This window comes from Alligator sinensis, unplaced genomic scaffold (assembly GCF_000455745.1).
Source record: "Alligator sinensis unplaced genomic scaffold, ASM45574v1 scaffold1384_1, whole genome shotgun sequence".
Lineage (NCBI taxonomy): Eukaryota > Metazoa > Chordata > Crocodylia > Alligatoridae > Alligator > Alligator sinensis.
Genome location: NW_005843132.1, coordinates 254,151 through 269,130, shown reverse-complemented (window position 1 = coordinate 269,130; position 14,980 = coordinate 254,151). Strand labels below are relative to the sequence as shown.

Here is a 14,980-nt window from a genome sequence, read left to right as displayed (position 1 = left end):
GAAGCTACAGGATGAAAGGCGTTTATGAAAAAGAACAGCATAGTGTGCCCATATGCTGTATAGGATTGACCTCTAGTGCACACAGAACATCAGTAGTCCAAGTCAGGAATCGGCAATCTTTCATTAGGAGTTGAATTAACACAGCTTAGTCCTCAGGTAGGCCAGACCTGGCAGTTATTAGATATTTTCCCACTAGATAATTGCAATAATTGCATGCACAAATGTAGACTGAGGAATGACTGGCTAAACTGCAGTACTGCAGAGAAGGACCTGGGATTACAGTGGGCCATAAGCTGAATATGAACCCAACAGTGCACTCTTCTTGCGAAAAAAAAATCTTCATCTTAAAAATCAAGGGAAGTGATTCTTTCACACTATTTTGTACTGGTGAGGCCTCACCTGTTTTGGGTCCCACACTTCAAGAAAGTCTGGGACAGAATCCAGTGGAGGGCAACAAAAATAATTAGAGGTCTGGGTAACATGACTTCAGGGAAGACTGAAAGAAAGCAGCTACATATAAATTATTTAGTCTAGAGAAGAGAAGTCCTGAGGGGTGATTTGATAGTTTTCAGATACCTGAAGGGTGATTGTAGAAAGGGTGGAGATTAGCCTTTTCTGTGTAGTTATTGGGGACAGGGCTAAGAGCAATGGACTCAAGTGACTGCAGCAGAAGAAATTTTGTTTGGAAATTAGGAGGAACTTTCTGACTGAGGGGGGTCAAGCTTTGGAACAATCTGACTAGAAAAACTATGGAATCTCCATCATTGGAAGCTTTCAAGAGCAGGTTGGACAGACAGTTGTCTGAAGTGATTTAGTCAGGAAGGATCCTGCCTTGAGCTGGGGATAGACTAAGTGATCTCATGAGGTCCCTTCCTTCACACTTTCCTATAATCTTTGGTGGCACATTCTTGCACAAAATTTAACTAATAGCACGAAATATAAATTTCTGTGACTGTCATTTTTTGACACGCTTGGTGGGTCAGATAAAATCTCTGTGCAGGTTAGATTTGGCTTGCAGGCCATCGGTTGCCAACTCCTGTCTGAGTAACTGACCAAGCTGATTTTGTTTTGTTATGGAAACAGAATAGCTTGACTTGTATATAATGATCTGATTATTAATAAATATGGCTCTAGATGGTAGTTGAACTCTAGCTCAATTGGAGCTTGTGATGATTTTTTTGTGAATAATCTGTGCTTTCATAATGGCTACAGAATTTCATCCCTACTAGTATAAATCCCTTTTTATAATGATTATAGGATCTCCACTCTTCATTTTGTAGCAGTTAATATGATTGCCACAGTGGTGGAAATACCAATGCACTCAGCCACCTAGCTTTTGAACTTCTCCAGGATTTTAACTGTCCAAAACCAGAAGATGAATGTATGCTGCAGGATATTATGTCAATAGGAGCTTAGAGAGTGAATCATAGCTTGATATGCGGACATGCTTTTTGGAAGGAACACAAGGTATTGCACCGCATAAAATGTATTGAGGTTTGACAGTTTTTAGTCCTAGGATTAAAGTGGGAAAGAATGACTTGCTGATTGCCCTTGACCCTTATCCTGACATGATCAAGGGTCTGTCTGTGATGCTCATTGCGAGGTCAGATCTTGCCTGTCGACTTGGTTTTTGTTGGGACTGAACCATTCTGGTCTCTGATAATTGCCTTTGAAAAGAGGCAATTCATTCTTGAGAGTGCATGCCTCTGCATCTTGCCCCCTGAGCAATCAAAAAGGGTGCTGATAGCAGTAGGAAAAGAATTTGAGGCAGCTAAGTCTGCAGCTCTTTACTGTCATTGTCGTCGTCGTCATCATCACACTGAATAGTTTGATGTATAATGTCTGATTTGTGCAGTGCTGACAGTTACTGTATTTATTCTATTCCAAGATGAGGTTTGTTTCCCCACTGCCCATTTAACATAGGGAGGGAAAAACTTTATCTTGGAATCAAGCATGAGGCAGCTGGGAGGCAGGCAGCTGCTGTGGGTTTGGCTCTGATCCTTGATCAGAGGGTCCTGTTTTCTGTCCTACTGCCTCTGCGCCCCCTGATTCCCCCACCCATCTCCTCAAGCCCCTTCCCCATCTCCTCTTTCCCCATTTCTCCCTTCCCCTCTGATCTTCCCTGATCCCTCTTCCCATTTACCCTTGCTCCAGTACTGGCAGGCTTTGTTCCACTCCAGGCAGGAGCATGGAGCATAGCCCCAGCCTGGCCCCGTATCAGCAGTGCTGGTTCCACACCACTACTGTGGGGTTGGCTGGGGTTGTGCTCTATACTCCATGTCCCAGGCTGGAGCAGGGACAGGCTGCTGGTGCAGAAGCAAGGGTAAGTAGAAAGAGGCAGCAGGGGGCAGAGGCTGTGGGGTGAGAGAAGGTGTGGGACTGAGGCTGCAGTAGGGGGCACAGAAGCAGTGTGGGGGAGAAGACAACAGGGCTGCAGGGCATAGGGCAGGGCTGCAGGGCATAGGGAAGGGAGGCACAAGGGAGGTATGTAGGGTGTGGCAGGCATAAGGGGGCAAAGCTGCTTGCTTTGTACCACCTGTCCCCTCACAGCCCCCTACCACCTGCCTACTTTCCATTTTCCCCCAGTGCCTGCTCCCCTACCACTGCTTTCCCAACAGCAGTGGTGTTAGAGACGAATTTAAGACTGTTCTCCAATGATTAGAAAATTTACATGGGAAAATTTATAACAAATTTATAAATTTTCCATGTATGGAATCTAATTATTGGGGAGGGTGTCTTAAATTCAGGGTTGTCTTGGCTTTGGGTAAATATGTTACTATTTTTCAGGCTTTTCTAGGGCCTGCAACACTAAAGTATATGTTATCAAGGGCAGGATCTGCAGAGGCAGTTACTCAGAGCTCCAGCTATAAGTGAATTACTTTTTAATGCTGATTTTAGAAAGCCATGACTATACATAGTTGAAGAATGTGATTCTCATGAGCTAAATTAGAAAATATTATGGCCTTATTTTTATAAGGGAATATAGAAGGCTTTACCCAAGTCACAGCTGTAATAATGTCCATCTTCTGTAATCTTACATGTTTGTATTTTGCAGTAATGTTAATATTTTACAGGCTTGGCTTCTAGGAATGAAAGTTGTGGGCTTGTGAGAGGGGTTTGTGGTGACAGGTCAGATTGGGACACTTGTTGTAGGCACATTGTTGTATTCACAAATACAGTACCAATAACAGCTTTATCTTGACTATCTTCTCTTAACATTACATTTATATTTTAAGAATTTGAACCGTGATTTAAGGGCTTAAATATAATCTAGATTTAATTTTTTTTTTTTAAATCTTGTACCCTTTTAAAAATCTCTTTACACGAGCAACAAGACAGCCATAACTAAATATTAAAATGTGTGGCCTGGTCCAAAGCTCTTTGAAGTGACATGAGGTTTCCATTGACCTCAGCAGGCCCTGGCCCTTTAAACAGAGTTGTTTAAATTTTGTAACTCCTCCAGTTGTCTGTGACATGGGTCAGTCATTAAAGAAGGAAAGAAACGCTTTGTCCACATTGTTCTCTCTGTGGTAACAGTACTTCTGCTGTAACTATGGTTACAGATGTTGATGTATCTGACCATGGACATTGTAGTATGTAAATGTTTTTAAAAATATCGTCAATGAAATTTGTTTAAAAGAAATAAAGATAAGTAGGTTTATTCTTTCAGTAGAAAAGAAGTAGAGAGATCTACACTCCTGTTCAAAAACTAGCTGCTGAAAATTAAATACATAGAAGAAGAGGAGATAAACTGGAGGGGAGGGAGGGATTTATGGTACAAATTAAGTTTTGCAGTGGGGTTGATTTTTAAAAAGTAAAGTAGGACAGCTTTTTATAAATGTGACTAACTGGAAAGAAACTAAGTTTTGTTTGATTTGTAAAAGCTGAGATGTGAGGAGAGAAGAAAAATAAAGTTTGGGGCATGAGAAATGAGAAGGATGGTAAGGTTGTGAGCAGTCATGGGACAAAGACAAATGAGTAGTAAATGTGTCCGGAAAATAAACACTTGATCTCTATTTGTCTGTAGATTGGGAAGACCTAGAAATTAAAATCTTATGTTCTAAATACACTGTTGTCCTCTGAGATGTCACATTATGTACCAAATCCTTTCTCTCTTCTCTCCTTTCCAGATGTTCGTTGCTGTGGCTTTGGCCAGTGATTTTTCTTGAGTTAATTTTTGCCATATTCTCAGTCATTCATGTTACTTCCCCTTGTCAGCCAACCCACGCGGTCTTCCTCCCCACACAAGTGTCACAACCTCCATTCCATTTCAATTTCAAGGCTACATACTGACAGATGGACGGTTTCTTGTGGGCTGTAGAACAGGACATCTTAACAGATGCACTGTCACTACCACTCAACTCTGCAACAGCTGGGGACACCCAATCCCACATAGTAGAGGTGCACCAGTACATCTGTCCGATATCAGATCAGCACAGATGTAAAGAAAATTGATCATATCGGAAACTAGCCTGATGTGGCCAATAATTGGCTGATAAATGCCCATGCGTGTGTGCAGCTGCAGCGCAGCACATAGGCAGTGAGGAGCACAGCCTGGCAGCTTGGAGAGCAGTGTGCAGCTGGTAAGTCTGGTGTGGTGGAAGGGGTGGAGGGAGGGAAGGGGTGTCAGGGGACAGATCAAGGCCCCTGCAGTGAAGAAGGACTGGGGCTGGGGCAGGGCCTGGTGAAAGCACTGTCCAGCTGGGGCGGGCATGGGATGGAGCCACAGCTCATCCAGGGGGTGCGGGGAAGAGGTGAGTGGCTCCTGCTGCTATGTCACTTGTCCAGGAGCTGCTGATCCAGCGGCTCCCACTGCTGCTTCTGCTGCTTGTCTGGAGGGTTGTGGAGGGGTGTTGTCCCAAATCTGCACAGGGCAGGGCAGGCTTGAGCTGCGTGGGGCTCTTCCCAGCTCACCTTGCCCCGCCCCCCCAGATCTGGGGGCACCCTTTCTTCCCCCCCCCCAGGGCCCTCCAGGACAAGCAGTAGCAACTGCTGGACCAGCAGGCAAGCGCCAGACCAATGGCTCCTGGAACAGCGGCACACAGTGGCAGGAACTGCTCCCAGCCCCCTCCTCCGTGCCCCCAAGACTAGCTGTGGCTCCTTCTGTGTTTGCCCCTGCCCCAGCCCCACTTCTCCCTCACTGTGGGGGCCTTGATCTGCTCCCCTACGCCCCTTCCCTCCCTACTCCCCTTCCACCACACCAGACTTACCAGCTGCTAGGCTGGTATCGGAAATTGGATCAGTGTCGGCTGATACACCTCCTTAAAAATCAGCTATCAGTATCGGCCCCAAAAATCTCTATTGGTGCACCCCTACCACAGATTTCTAAAAATGAGGTGCAGAATTGATTTGTCTCCCTCTATTCCCCATGATTTTGAATGTAAATAAAGCAAAAGATCTTGCGTTTCCTACAATGAGCTTTGTTTTTGGCAGGGATTCTCAATTGGGGGTCAGGTACTTATCTTATGAGTTTATTTGGGAGTCTGGCATAAGGGACTCTGAGGCTAGACCCAAGTTCCCTTTTGCTCTACTGCTGACTCCATTCATGGCCTTAGCACTTAACCTTTTTATGCTATATTGTCTTCATCTGCAAACCAGGGATGCTGATACTGACCTTTTCTTCATGGGTATTGTGAGAATTAATGAATCGCTCAGTAAATCAAGGAATAGAAATAATGAAATTGCCATTATAGTTTAATTATAACTTTATAAATGACTCCATGCTATCTATGTTGTATAATAGGCTGTGAAATCAACAGTGCAGACCATCACTGTAGGAGGAGTGGGTACTTCTCAATTTAAGACCATCATTCCCTTGGCAACGGCACCCAATGTTCAGCAGATTCAGGTACCTGGAAGCAAATTCCATTATGTCAGGCTTGTCACTGCCACAACAGCCAACAGTTCAACTCAGTCAGCCAGTCAAAATCCCAGTACCAACACGCAGTCTCTTCAGCAAGGTCAGTGGTGTCATCAATATGGCATTTTATTTATTTGGTTTTATGTTTACAAGGCTCCTTACAGTGCAAATCTGGCCTGGTGGGGTGATCCAATTTGACACCCCTGTTCTAGTCTTTGGCAATTGCCAGCTGGGCAAATTTAATTCCATACGCCTTGGGTTTGGGATGTTACATATCCATTGCCCTTCTTCAGGGATGTGTTTGGAAATGCTCTGCCATCTCATTGCTCAGTCAATAGGGAACATTTATTCCCAGGAGAGAATATCAGTCACTCTACCTGCTGCTTGATTTGTGACGAGTCATTTACTCTCTCTATATCAAAATAAAACTGTCTGCGTATATCTGACTGGATTGTTGAGGATTATTGAGTTAATGTTTGTTCAGCACTTTGAGATCCTTTGATAAAGCTACAGTGATATCTGCCATTTTTACTGTGTACTGTAGTGGTGATAGAATGGACAGAAGTGAATGAAAATGTGACTGTTCCCCAATAATAGCAAGGAGAGTTGTACACATCAGCTGACTAAGACCAATATTTTTTTATATTTATGCACTGTACTCTGATGGTAACCCTGCATATTTAGTATAGTAAATATATTATGTTGACATAAATTGAAAGCACGAAAGGAATAAGTTGGATATCAAAGTTAGAGAGAAACTATCTAGGATGTTTTGTTTAAAGTAAAAATAAAACATCAAAATTGGGTTTTGCTGAAAACATCTTTAGCCAAAATTTTGTCTGGTTGAGCACTTGAGTAACTGTTCATAGTACTTTTCATGGGTGTCAAGTGTTTTAAGAGCTGGGGCCGAAGTAAGAGAGGTCTAAGAAGCATCTACCCGTAGCTTATTGTAGTCATGTGTTTTAAAAATGACAAATTTGGACCATTTTCAAAGAAGTCTAAAGAAGAAAACTGATTTGCATTAACTTCATTAAAAATGGGATTAATTTATGTACAGCTAAAATGTAACAGCATATAAAATGGAATAAAATAAAGTGAAGAACCCAAATACAATTCTAAAAAAACAAACCCAAGCAATAAATCTATCACATTGCACAAAGGTAGTATTTTTTTTTCATTCTAGGTATGTGGAAGTGCTACAGAATTAAATGGAAGAGACCTGTTGTTAAATGTTCAGATGGCATGTGATTACATGACTTACTGATTTGTTTTGTGTTTGTTTGTTTATTTGTTTTAAACAGCCAAGCCAGTGGTGGTAAATGCAACCCCAGTGCGGATGTCTGTCCCAATAGTACCAGCACAGACTGTCAAACAGGTGAGTGCAATGTGATCTCTCTGTTCTTCGATCATTTCAGCTAGTGAGCAGATGAAAAAAATCTAGTTGTGGAAATAAAGAATGATTTTACACTCTTCTGCACAGACTCTTGTCTTCAAAATGAATTAAAAAAAAACAACACTACATTTACAAGGTAAAGAACCATATGTTGAAGATGTCATAAGGATTTTGTATCTTTCCAGGTGGTGCCCAAACCAATCAACCCATCTTCACAGATTGTTACCACTAGTCAGCCCCAACAAAGACTTATTATGCCAGCCACTCCACTGCCACAAATACAACCAAACCTCACTAACCTCCCTCCGGGTACTGTTTTGGCACCAGCACCTGGCACAGGAAATGTAGGCTATGCTGTTCTTCCAGCCCAGTATGTTACTCAGGTATGTTGTTGGCATGTGACTGTATTACGAAAGGAGCTGGAGATGGTAGTGTCATTTGTAAAAACCTGCTGCCTTGAATCCCCACTTGTGGTTTAGGCATTTGAATTGATGCAATTACTTATTGCAAAACTTGATCAAATATTAGGATAAAAAGAAATAGAAATTCAGTTCATAGTTTAACATTTTTAAAGCCCAGCAATGTATTCAGGGATTGTTTTTTGTCTGGGGCCTGCATGTTGTTGATAGGCACCTTGTTTTACAGTTTCTGCCCTAATGGTCTACATTTTACAGTTGGAGAAGGCATTTACACACTACTATTTCATTTGTATTCTAAGAGGAAAATGACATGGGGACAGGCCAGCTTTGGTTCAAATAAGCAGTGGAAAAGACAGTAGTCTAGGTTTTCAAAAGCATTCTACATCCAGAGGTGGAGCCCAACTTTGAGCCCCTCCTTGTTTTGGCATCAAAATAAAGTGGTCACATTTTTAGGAGTTTTTGGCATCAAAATAAAGTGGTCACATTTTTGGGGGGGCACAGGACACTGACTGCTGCCATTGTGTTCACAGGGAACTATTGTCTGCTGAGCTCTTCAGAAAATGTTACTGTTTCATTCAAATACTTGAATAGAAGTTGCGAAGTTGTGAGATCTCAGCAAAGTGTGGCCTGAGAATGGGACGCACATGTGCGCTCACACGTATGAAAGGGAAAGCAGTCATGTGGAAACTCTTGTGAATTAATGTACTCTTAGCACTTTTTTCCTGTGAAAAAATTAAAAAGGCCATGGCAATAGACTTTGCTCCTCCATATTTTTGCACCTAGCTAATCTCAGCCTAGAACTGATAAGCACTGGCATAACAGAGCATGCAGGGAAATACCAAATAACACAACCAACGCAAATTGGTTGCATTTTCTTAGTCTCATTAAAGTTGATTTTTAACTGACCTTGGACCATGATAGAAGAGGTTAGGCCTATTTTTAGGCTCCAGACTTTCACTTGCGTTTCACCTGTGTACATATTCCTGTAGATAACTTGCATATCAACTATAGGCAAAGCATTTTAGCATCCTTCATAGTGAAGGTATTATGTAAGAATCAGTAGTTTATAAATATTTAACCTAGAACTTTGAACCTAAAGTTCCAACCTCCTTTTTTGCAGTGTAGTCCTAAGACTACTTCTAGTCTTGTGAGTTGTGAATAATTCAAACCAGTCTCAAAATTGGGACTAGAGGAATATATAGTTTACAAAACAGCATAAGGGAGGCTAATAAAGTATATTGCAAAGTCCATTGCGTGAAACTGTAAAAATGTGTACAGAATATTATAAATAATTTACTTTTGGTTTTGTTAGCTACAGCAGTCATCATATGTGTCTATAGCAAGTAACACTGGTTTTACTGGGACATCTAGTATCCAGACTCAAGCAAGGCTGCCATTCAATGGGTGAGTGTATAGAAGAGACTTGAACTGGCTTAAAACAAACGGACAAAAACTTGCTGCAGTCTTGCCCAAAATGTTGGTATGGTTTTGGTACATTTATGTGGGACAGACTAATCCTTGTTTCCAGAGTTACTGATAGGGGAAGTGGGGGGGGACAGCAGGGCGGGTGGGTGGCCTACTGTTGCTGTGTTTTTTGGAATAAGGAACACCTTTCTTTGACTTAAACCTTTTCTTTTTTTTGTTGTTGCAATATCCTATAGTGGGTATTTGAGCAGAGAACTGGCCCATTATTATTCAATATTTGCATTTTAGTAGTACCCAGGAGCCCCGGTCACGGACTCCTCATGGTGCATTTAAATCTGGTAAAACAGTTGGTTATTTAGAACTTGCCAAAATCCACGTAAATATGTAGGTGTCTATAACTAGTCCATAGCATCTGATGGAGTAGCCTGTTTACCTATGAAAGCTTATGACTGAGTTATTTTGTAAGGTGCTGACCTGTCCAGCCTTCTGCCCTTGATAACATTGGCTTAGTTTTCAAGGTAATGCATCAGTGAAGGTGAACATGTTTAAAAACAACATTGCTCCCCACAATCACTCCTCCCAGGTAGAGGGAGAACACTGCCCAGTCCTGTTGAGTTTTTCCTTTCCTGAAAGGCTTGCATTTAAATGTATTGGCTTGTTTATTGCTGATAGGGGACTATTTTCTGAACTAATCCCAAATTCGTATAGAAAACGTTCCTATAACATGTTCTTGTAATCTTCTGGAGATATGTTATATGAAGGGGGCACTAAATATGGTTATGGTGCAGCTTGCAGATCAGATTACTATAAGACGAACTCCTAGGTTTCTGGGATAGGTAAAGCTGGCCTCTGTCAAAGAAGGGGTTCTTTAAACTACATGATACAGTTTCTGCCCTGCTTGCTTCTTGCTCAGATTCTTGTTGGTCTCCCTAGAACTGTTTTTTGTTGTTTCTTTCTTAATTTTTGCTAAAATATGTTTGGAGAGAGGCACCATTTGCATTTATCTCTATACTCTGTGGGGCTTGTTCAGATGCTCAACAGCAGTATCATGAAGCCCTTTCCATTCCCTGTATAGTCCCTGCTGAGAGAGACCTTTATGCAACATAACAGATGCAGGATGGTAAACTCTTCTGCTCCTAGGCTGTTCTCTTTGGCTTTCAGTTCCCATTCTGTTCCAGTGTCCAGCCAGATCTTTGGCAAATAGCCCCTTTCTTTCTTGATTCACAGGGTATCCTTCCCATAATAGCTGTGTTACTTAATCTTTGACAAATATTATGAAAGCATATCGGAGGGAAAAAGTATAGCTTGGCTTATAGGATTTCACTTAATTACTGTTCCATTAACGGCAGTTAACTTGAACTTAAAATACAGAAAAAGAAACTTGTAATTTGTTGGTTCTTTTCCAGAATCATTCCATCTGAATCTGCAAATCGTCCCAGAAAGCCATGCAATTGTACAAAGTCACTGTGTTTGAAACTGTGAGTATAACTGAAATACTCTGATAAAATCTTCAGCATTTTATATACATATGTAGTGTGTGTGCACATGCACAAAAAATGACAGAGAAATCTTAAAGTAATACCAGGCTGAGAGGCCTCTTTTTTTTTTTAGATAAAGGATTCCAATTTAGGATTTCAGTTCATCCATAACTCAATCAAGTGGAAATGTTGCATTGTCCTTTAAAAACAACACTAGGGCAGTGTCAGCAAATTTAATTTCCACCTTGCTTTTTAAGTCACAATGGTGGGTGTGTTGGGCTGGGCTGGATGTTGGCATTTGAACCATGTGATGCAGAAGTGCCAGTGATGATCTTTGTCAGCACTACAGTTCCCATCACTACTGCCACTAGCGGAGTTGTCTGTGGTATCAGCAGTGGGAGGTTTAAATAAAGTAGTCTAGTATGGACAAGGCCTTTAAATGTTTAATTTCTAATACTGTTGTGAAGTTTCTCCCATACAGTGGGTTAGGGTCTGATATAATGCCTGTGTTAGTGTCTGTATAAGTAGGTGGTTATGTTTAGGTGGAGTGATGTCTTAACTTTCCAACAGATACAAAGTAAAAGACCTCACAAGGAGGCATTTATTCTGGGCATTCTTACAACTTGGATGATCAAGAGATCAAAGGCCCCCTCTACACATTGCAACTACCTGGAAACCAGCTACATGTGCAAAGTAGCTATCGCACAATAAAAAGCTCCAGCCAGCCATAAAATCAGACCTTGAAAATATGTACTGACTTTATAGCTGGTTGTTATTGAGCTTTAATTTGCTATGATTCCCAGGGCTTGGGGGGCTTCTCACATCCCCAGGGTAGGGAGATGGCTGCAGCAGTGACCCTCCAGTCCCAGAGGTACATGGCATCCCCTTGCAGTTGAGAGCCCCTCAACTGGGATCCAACTGCGGGAGTCTGCTTCTTGCCAGTGAAGGGGAGCCTAGGATTGGTCTCCCCTTGCACCAGGAATAAGGTGCAATGGGATCTAATGTGCAATCCCACAATCACGCCTCCTGCCATGCACATGTGGCATGGCAGGAGGTGCAATTGTGTGAATCGCACATTAGATCTCATTGAGCCTTTAGACCTGCACATGTAGAGAGGGCCAAAGTGTATTGACAGAGGAGGCAATAAGATAGAAACTTGAGCCCCAGTTAACATACCTGTCCCTTCTTTGTCATCTTGAGATTATTTTTAATTTAGTATGTCATCATCATAATATTGATGTTCACACTCATTCCTTTCTTAGAATTTCTTCACTGCACTAGAAGATATTTAGTTCCCCATCAGATATTTCATAACATTCAGCACCAAATGTCTGCCTAGATGTATGGAAAACGAGGGTTTTGTTGTTCCCAAAATAGCCAGTGAATTCTAAAGGGGAGAAAATGATGACTTTTTTTTTTTTTTTTTAATTTAGCACAGTGCATCTTCAGTGTACTGTACAGAAATTAACTTGGGCCCCGTTCATCTCTTAATTTGCTCCAGGTATAGCCGTCAATGGCCAAGCACTGGTGCACTATGAGTTGTTGTCTTGCACTAGTGAAGCAGCCATTTGTACCAGTAGTACTTGTTCCTGCTTGCAACAGGGTGATTTTTGACAAATTTTACTAATGAGATGGGCAAGTTATAGCTGGAAAATATAGTTACAGAGAGGCTAAAGGATTTGCCTGACACCATTGGTAGAGTTGGTCACAAAGCTATTAATATTAAAACAGAAAACCACTCTTTTAATAAAGTTGTAGAAAAATGGAATTATGCAAGTATTACGTGCTGCTCAAGATGTCTACCTACACCTTCTGGTCCTATACACCCAGATGAGTGACATGACGCTAGCCCATAAGCCAAATTGGGCTCTAGGGCCCATCACCACCCTCTCTTTGCCCCATATGCTGGGATTGGGTCCTGAGGGCTCAGTACCGCCCCCTCTAACCCTCCACACTCTGGGATTGGGTCCCAAGGTGGTGTGGTGCTGGGGCCCAGTGCTGCCCCCACCTGGTCCTGAGTGCCAGGATCTGGTGCCCCACCCAGCGTGCATGGCCTGGGGCTCCTCGTGGGTCTGGAAATTTGGCAGCCAGCTTGCCTTCCACCAAATGTCTGGACCTGTGGGGAACCTCATGGACTGGATCTGGCCCATGGGCTGGGGGTTGAGCATGCCTGGCCTAAACAATCCATCAGTTCATACAGCGTACTAAAATTAATTAGAAGCAATTGGACTAGTTCACAGTAATCCAGTGGATAAGGTACTAGTTTGGACCTGCAGAGGCAGTTCCTGTTCTGCCACAGACTTCCCATATGACCCAGGGCAAGTCACTAAGCCAGTTATTCAGCAGTATTTAGGCTCCTAAAGATACAGATAAGTCTCTAATAGGATTTTCAGAAGCACCTAAACAGGTTGGGTTCCTAATACTTTTTGAGTTCAGCTGGAAGTGGCAAGCATAAATAGTCCACTGAGTACCTAGCTGCATGTTTTAAAAAGCCTATTCCTTAGTCTGTCTTTGCCCAGATTTCCATTTTAAGGATGAGGGAAATTAGTACTTCTCTGCTTCACAAAGTTGGGAGGTAAAGTAAAGATGGTGAGATGCTCAAACATTACAGTAATGGGAGTAATAAAAAAAACTCGGCTACACAACTTGCTTCTCACAGAGGCAACTTTTGTTCTTCATTCTCACGGTGTCACACACAAGACATGATTCACATGTCAGTATTTTATCCTCCTTCAAATCCCTTCTTTAGACTCACTTTCACAAAGTCTGTGAAACCCTGGTTATTGGTCAAGGTTAATTGGGTAATAGTGCTACTAGAATACAAGTGTTTTGTGCTGCTACTGCTGGCAGAATAATGCTAGTGTGATACCTTTGGCCACGTTTTTAAATACTTTCTGGATTTCTTATTTCAGGTATTGTGATTGTTTTGCAAATGGTGAATTCTGCAATAACTGCAACTGTACAAATTGTTATAACAACCTGGAACATGAAAACGATAGGCAAAAAGCTATAAAGGTGAGCTTGTCTTTTCTCCTTTAAAGTCAGCAAAACTTAGTTCACTGTACTCATCACTGCAACTGAAATTGGACAGTTGACCTCTTGTTTACCCTCCTCCATTGTTAGGATGAAAGTAGTAACCTATGTCTCTTGGGGCTCAGGAGAACCAAGTCTTGAATTTTCCCGAGGAATTTTTTGGCTGTAGTTGCTGTCTTGATGCTTTGTAGGCCTGTGCGAGTGTGGAAGTATTCGATTCTGATTCGGAGGACGGTGATTCAATTCAGATCACTGTCCTGAATCAATTTGGTGCTAATTTGGAGAGATTCAGTGATTTGGATTGGCGATTGGGGCCTCTGGGCACTCATGGCAGAGCCCTCCTGCTTAGCGAGGCAGTGGGGATCCACATTAGTCCATGGCCAAATCTCCGAATCGGCTGAATCTTTTTCTGAAGCATTTCTGAATTGATTTGATATACTTTGGTCTCCTGATTCAATTCAGATTTGGAGATTCAGTTTCCGATTTGGGCCGAATTTCCCTGAATCAAATTAGCTACCAAAGCTTTGCACAGCCCTAATGCCTCTGTATCCTGTACCATATGTTTGATTCATCTTTCGCATCTACATTTGCAGGCCTGCCTTGACAGAAATCCTGAAGCCTTTAAGCCCAAAATAGGAAAAGGAAAGGAAGGGGAATCAGACAGACGACATAGCAAAGGTTGTAACTGCAAACGTTCGGGGTGTCTCAAAAATTATTGTGAATGCTATGAGGTAAGATGCATTTCCGTGACTTAAATAAATTGAGTTTTCATCTTTTAAAATGCAACTCATCCCCATTCCATCATCTCTCTTTCAGAGCTTTTAGTTGACTACAACCACTAGAGCTGGTCAAATATTGTTTCAATAATTTGACTAATTTCATGTTTTTAGACTGTTTATTTTCCAAAAAACTTGTCTGGTACCTAGTATCTAGCATAAGAACTACTCTTTAGCTTTTACTACACATGGTAAAACTTACATTTGATCCTTCACAGTTGTATCTTCTAACAAAATATTAGATATTGTTAATGTGCTCAAGTGTTTCTTTGGAGCATAGCAAGTGAATCTCCTTAAATAACTGGAGTGTAACCTTGCCTTGCAATTCTGTTCATGCACATAGCAGCCTATCCTGGAAACTGATTGCTTTGCTTGTAGCCCTGTATATATCTGAATAGATGGTGATTATGACTCTATATTAAAAGGTAAATTCAGACTGTCTGAAGTAATGTCTTCTGCAGAAATTGGTTTTTTGTCATGTCCTTGATACCTTTGTGTAGGTCAGTGGTTTTCAACCTTTTTAGATTCAAGGAATGCTTCCATAACTTTCAGTTTCATAGACATTAGGGCTGGAAAGGACCTTCGGGTGGGGGGGG

The 14,980-nt window shown here is 41.9% G+C and overlaps 1 protein-coding gene across 8 annotated transcripts in view; it reads left to right on the top strand.

The window, feature by feature from the left end:
* Nucleotides 1-14,980, top strand: part of LIN54 (lin-54 DREAM MuvB core complex component) — a 78,392-nt gene that overhangs the window by 50,596 nt on the left and 12,816 nt on the right. For 7 of the 8 annotated variants that reach the window (XM_025193921.1, XM_025193923.1, XM_025193922.1 and 4 more), the window contains 7 exons: nt 5,744-5,960; nt 7,162-7,235; nt 7,439-7,636; nt 8,985-9,076; nt 10,504-10,575; nt 13,488-13,590; nt 14,202-14,339. In XM_025193921.1, the coding sequence (XP_025049706.1) occupies nt 5,744-5,960; nt 7,162-7,235; nt 7,439-7,636; nt 8,985-9,076; nt 10,504-10,575; nt 13,488-13,590; nt 14,202-14,339 (894 nt within the window). The remainder of the gene's footprint in view (nt 1-5,743; nt 5,961-7,161; nt 7,236-7,438; nt 7,637-8,984; nt 9,077-10,503; nt 10,576-13,487; nt 13,591-14,201; nt 14,340-14,980) is intronic. The other variant, XM_025193917.1, reaches the window with a different exon arrangement.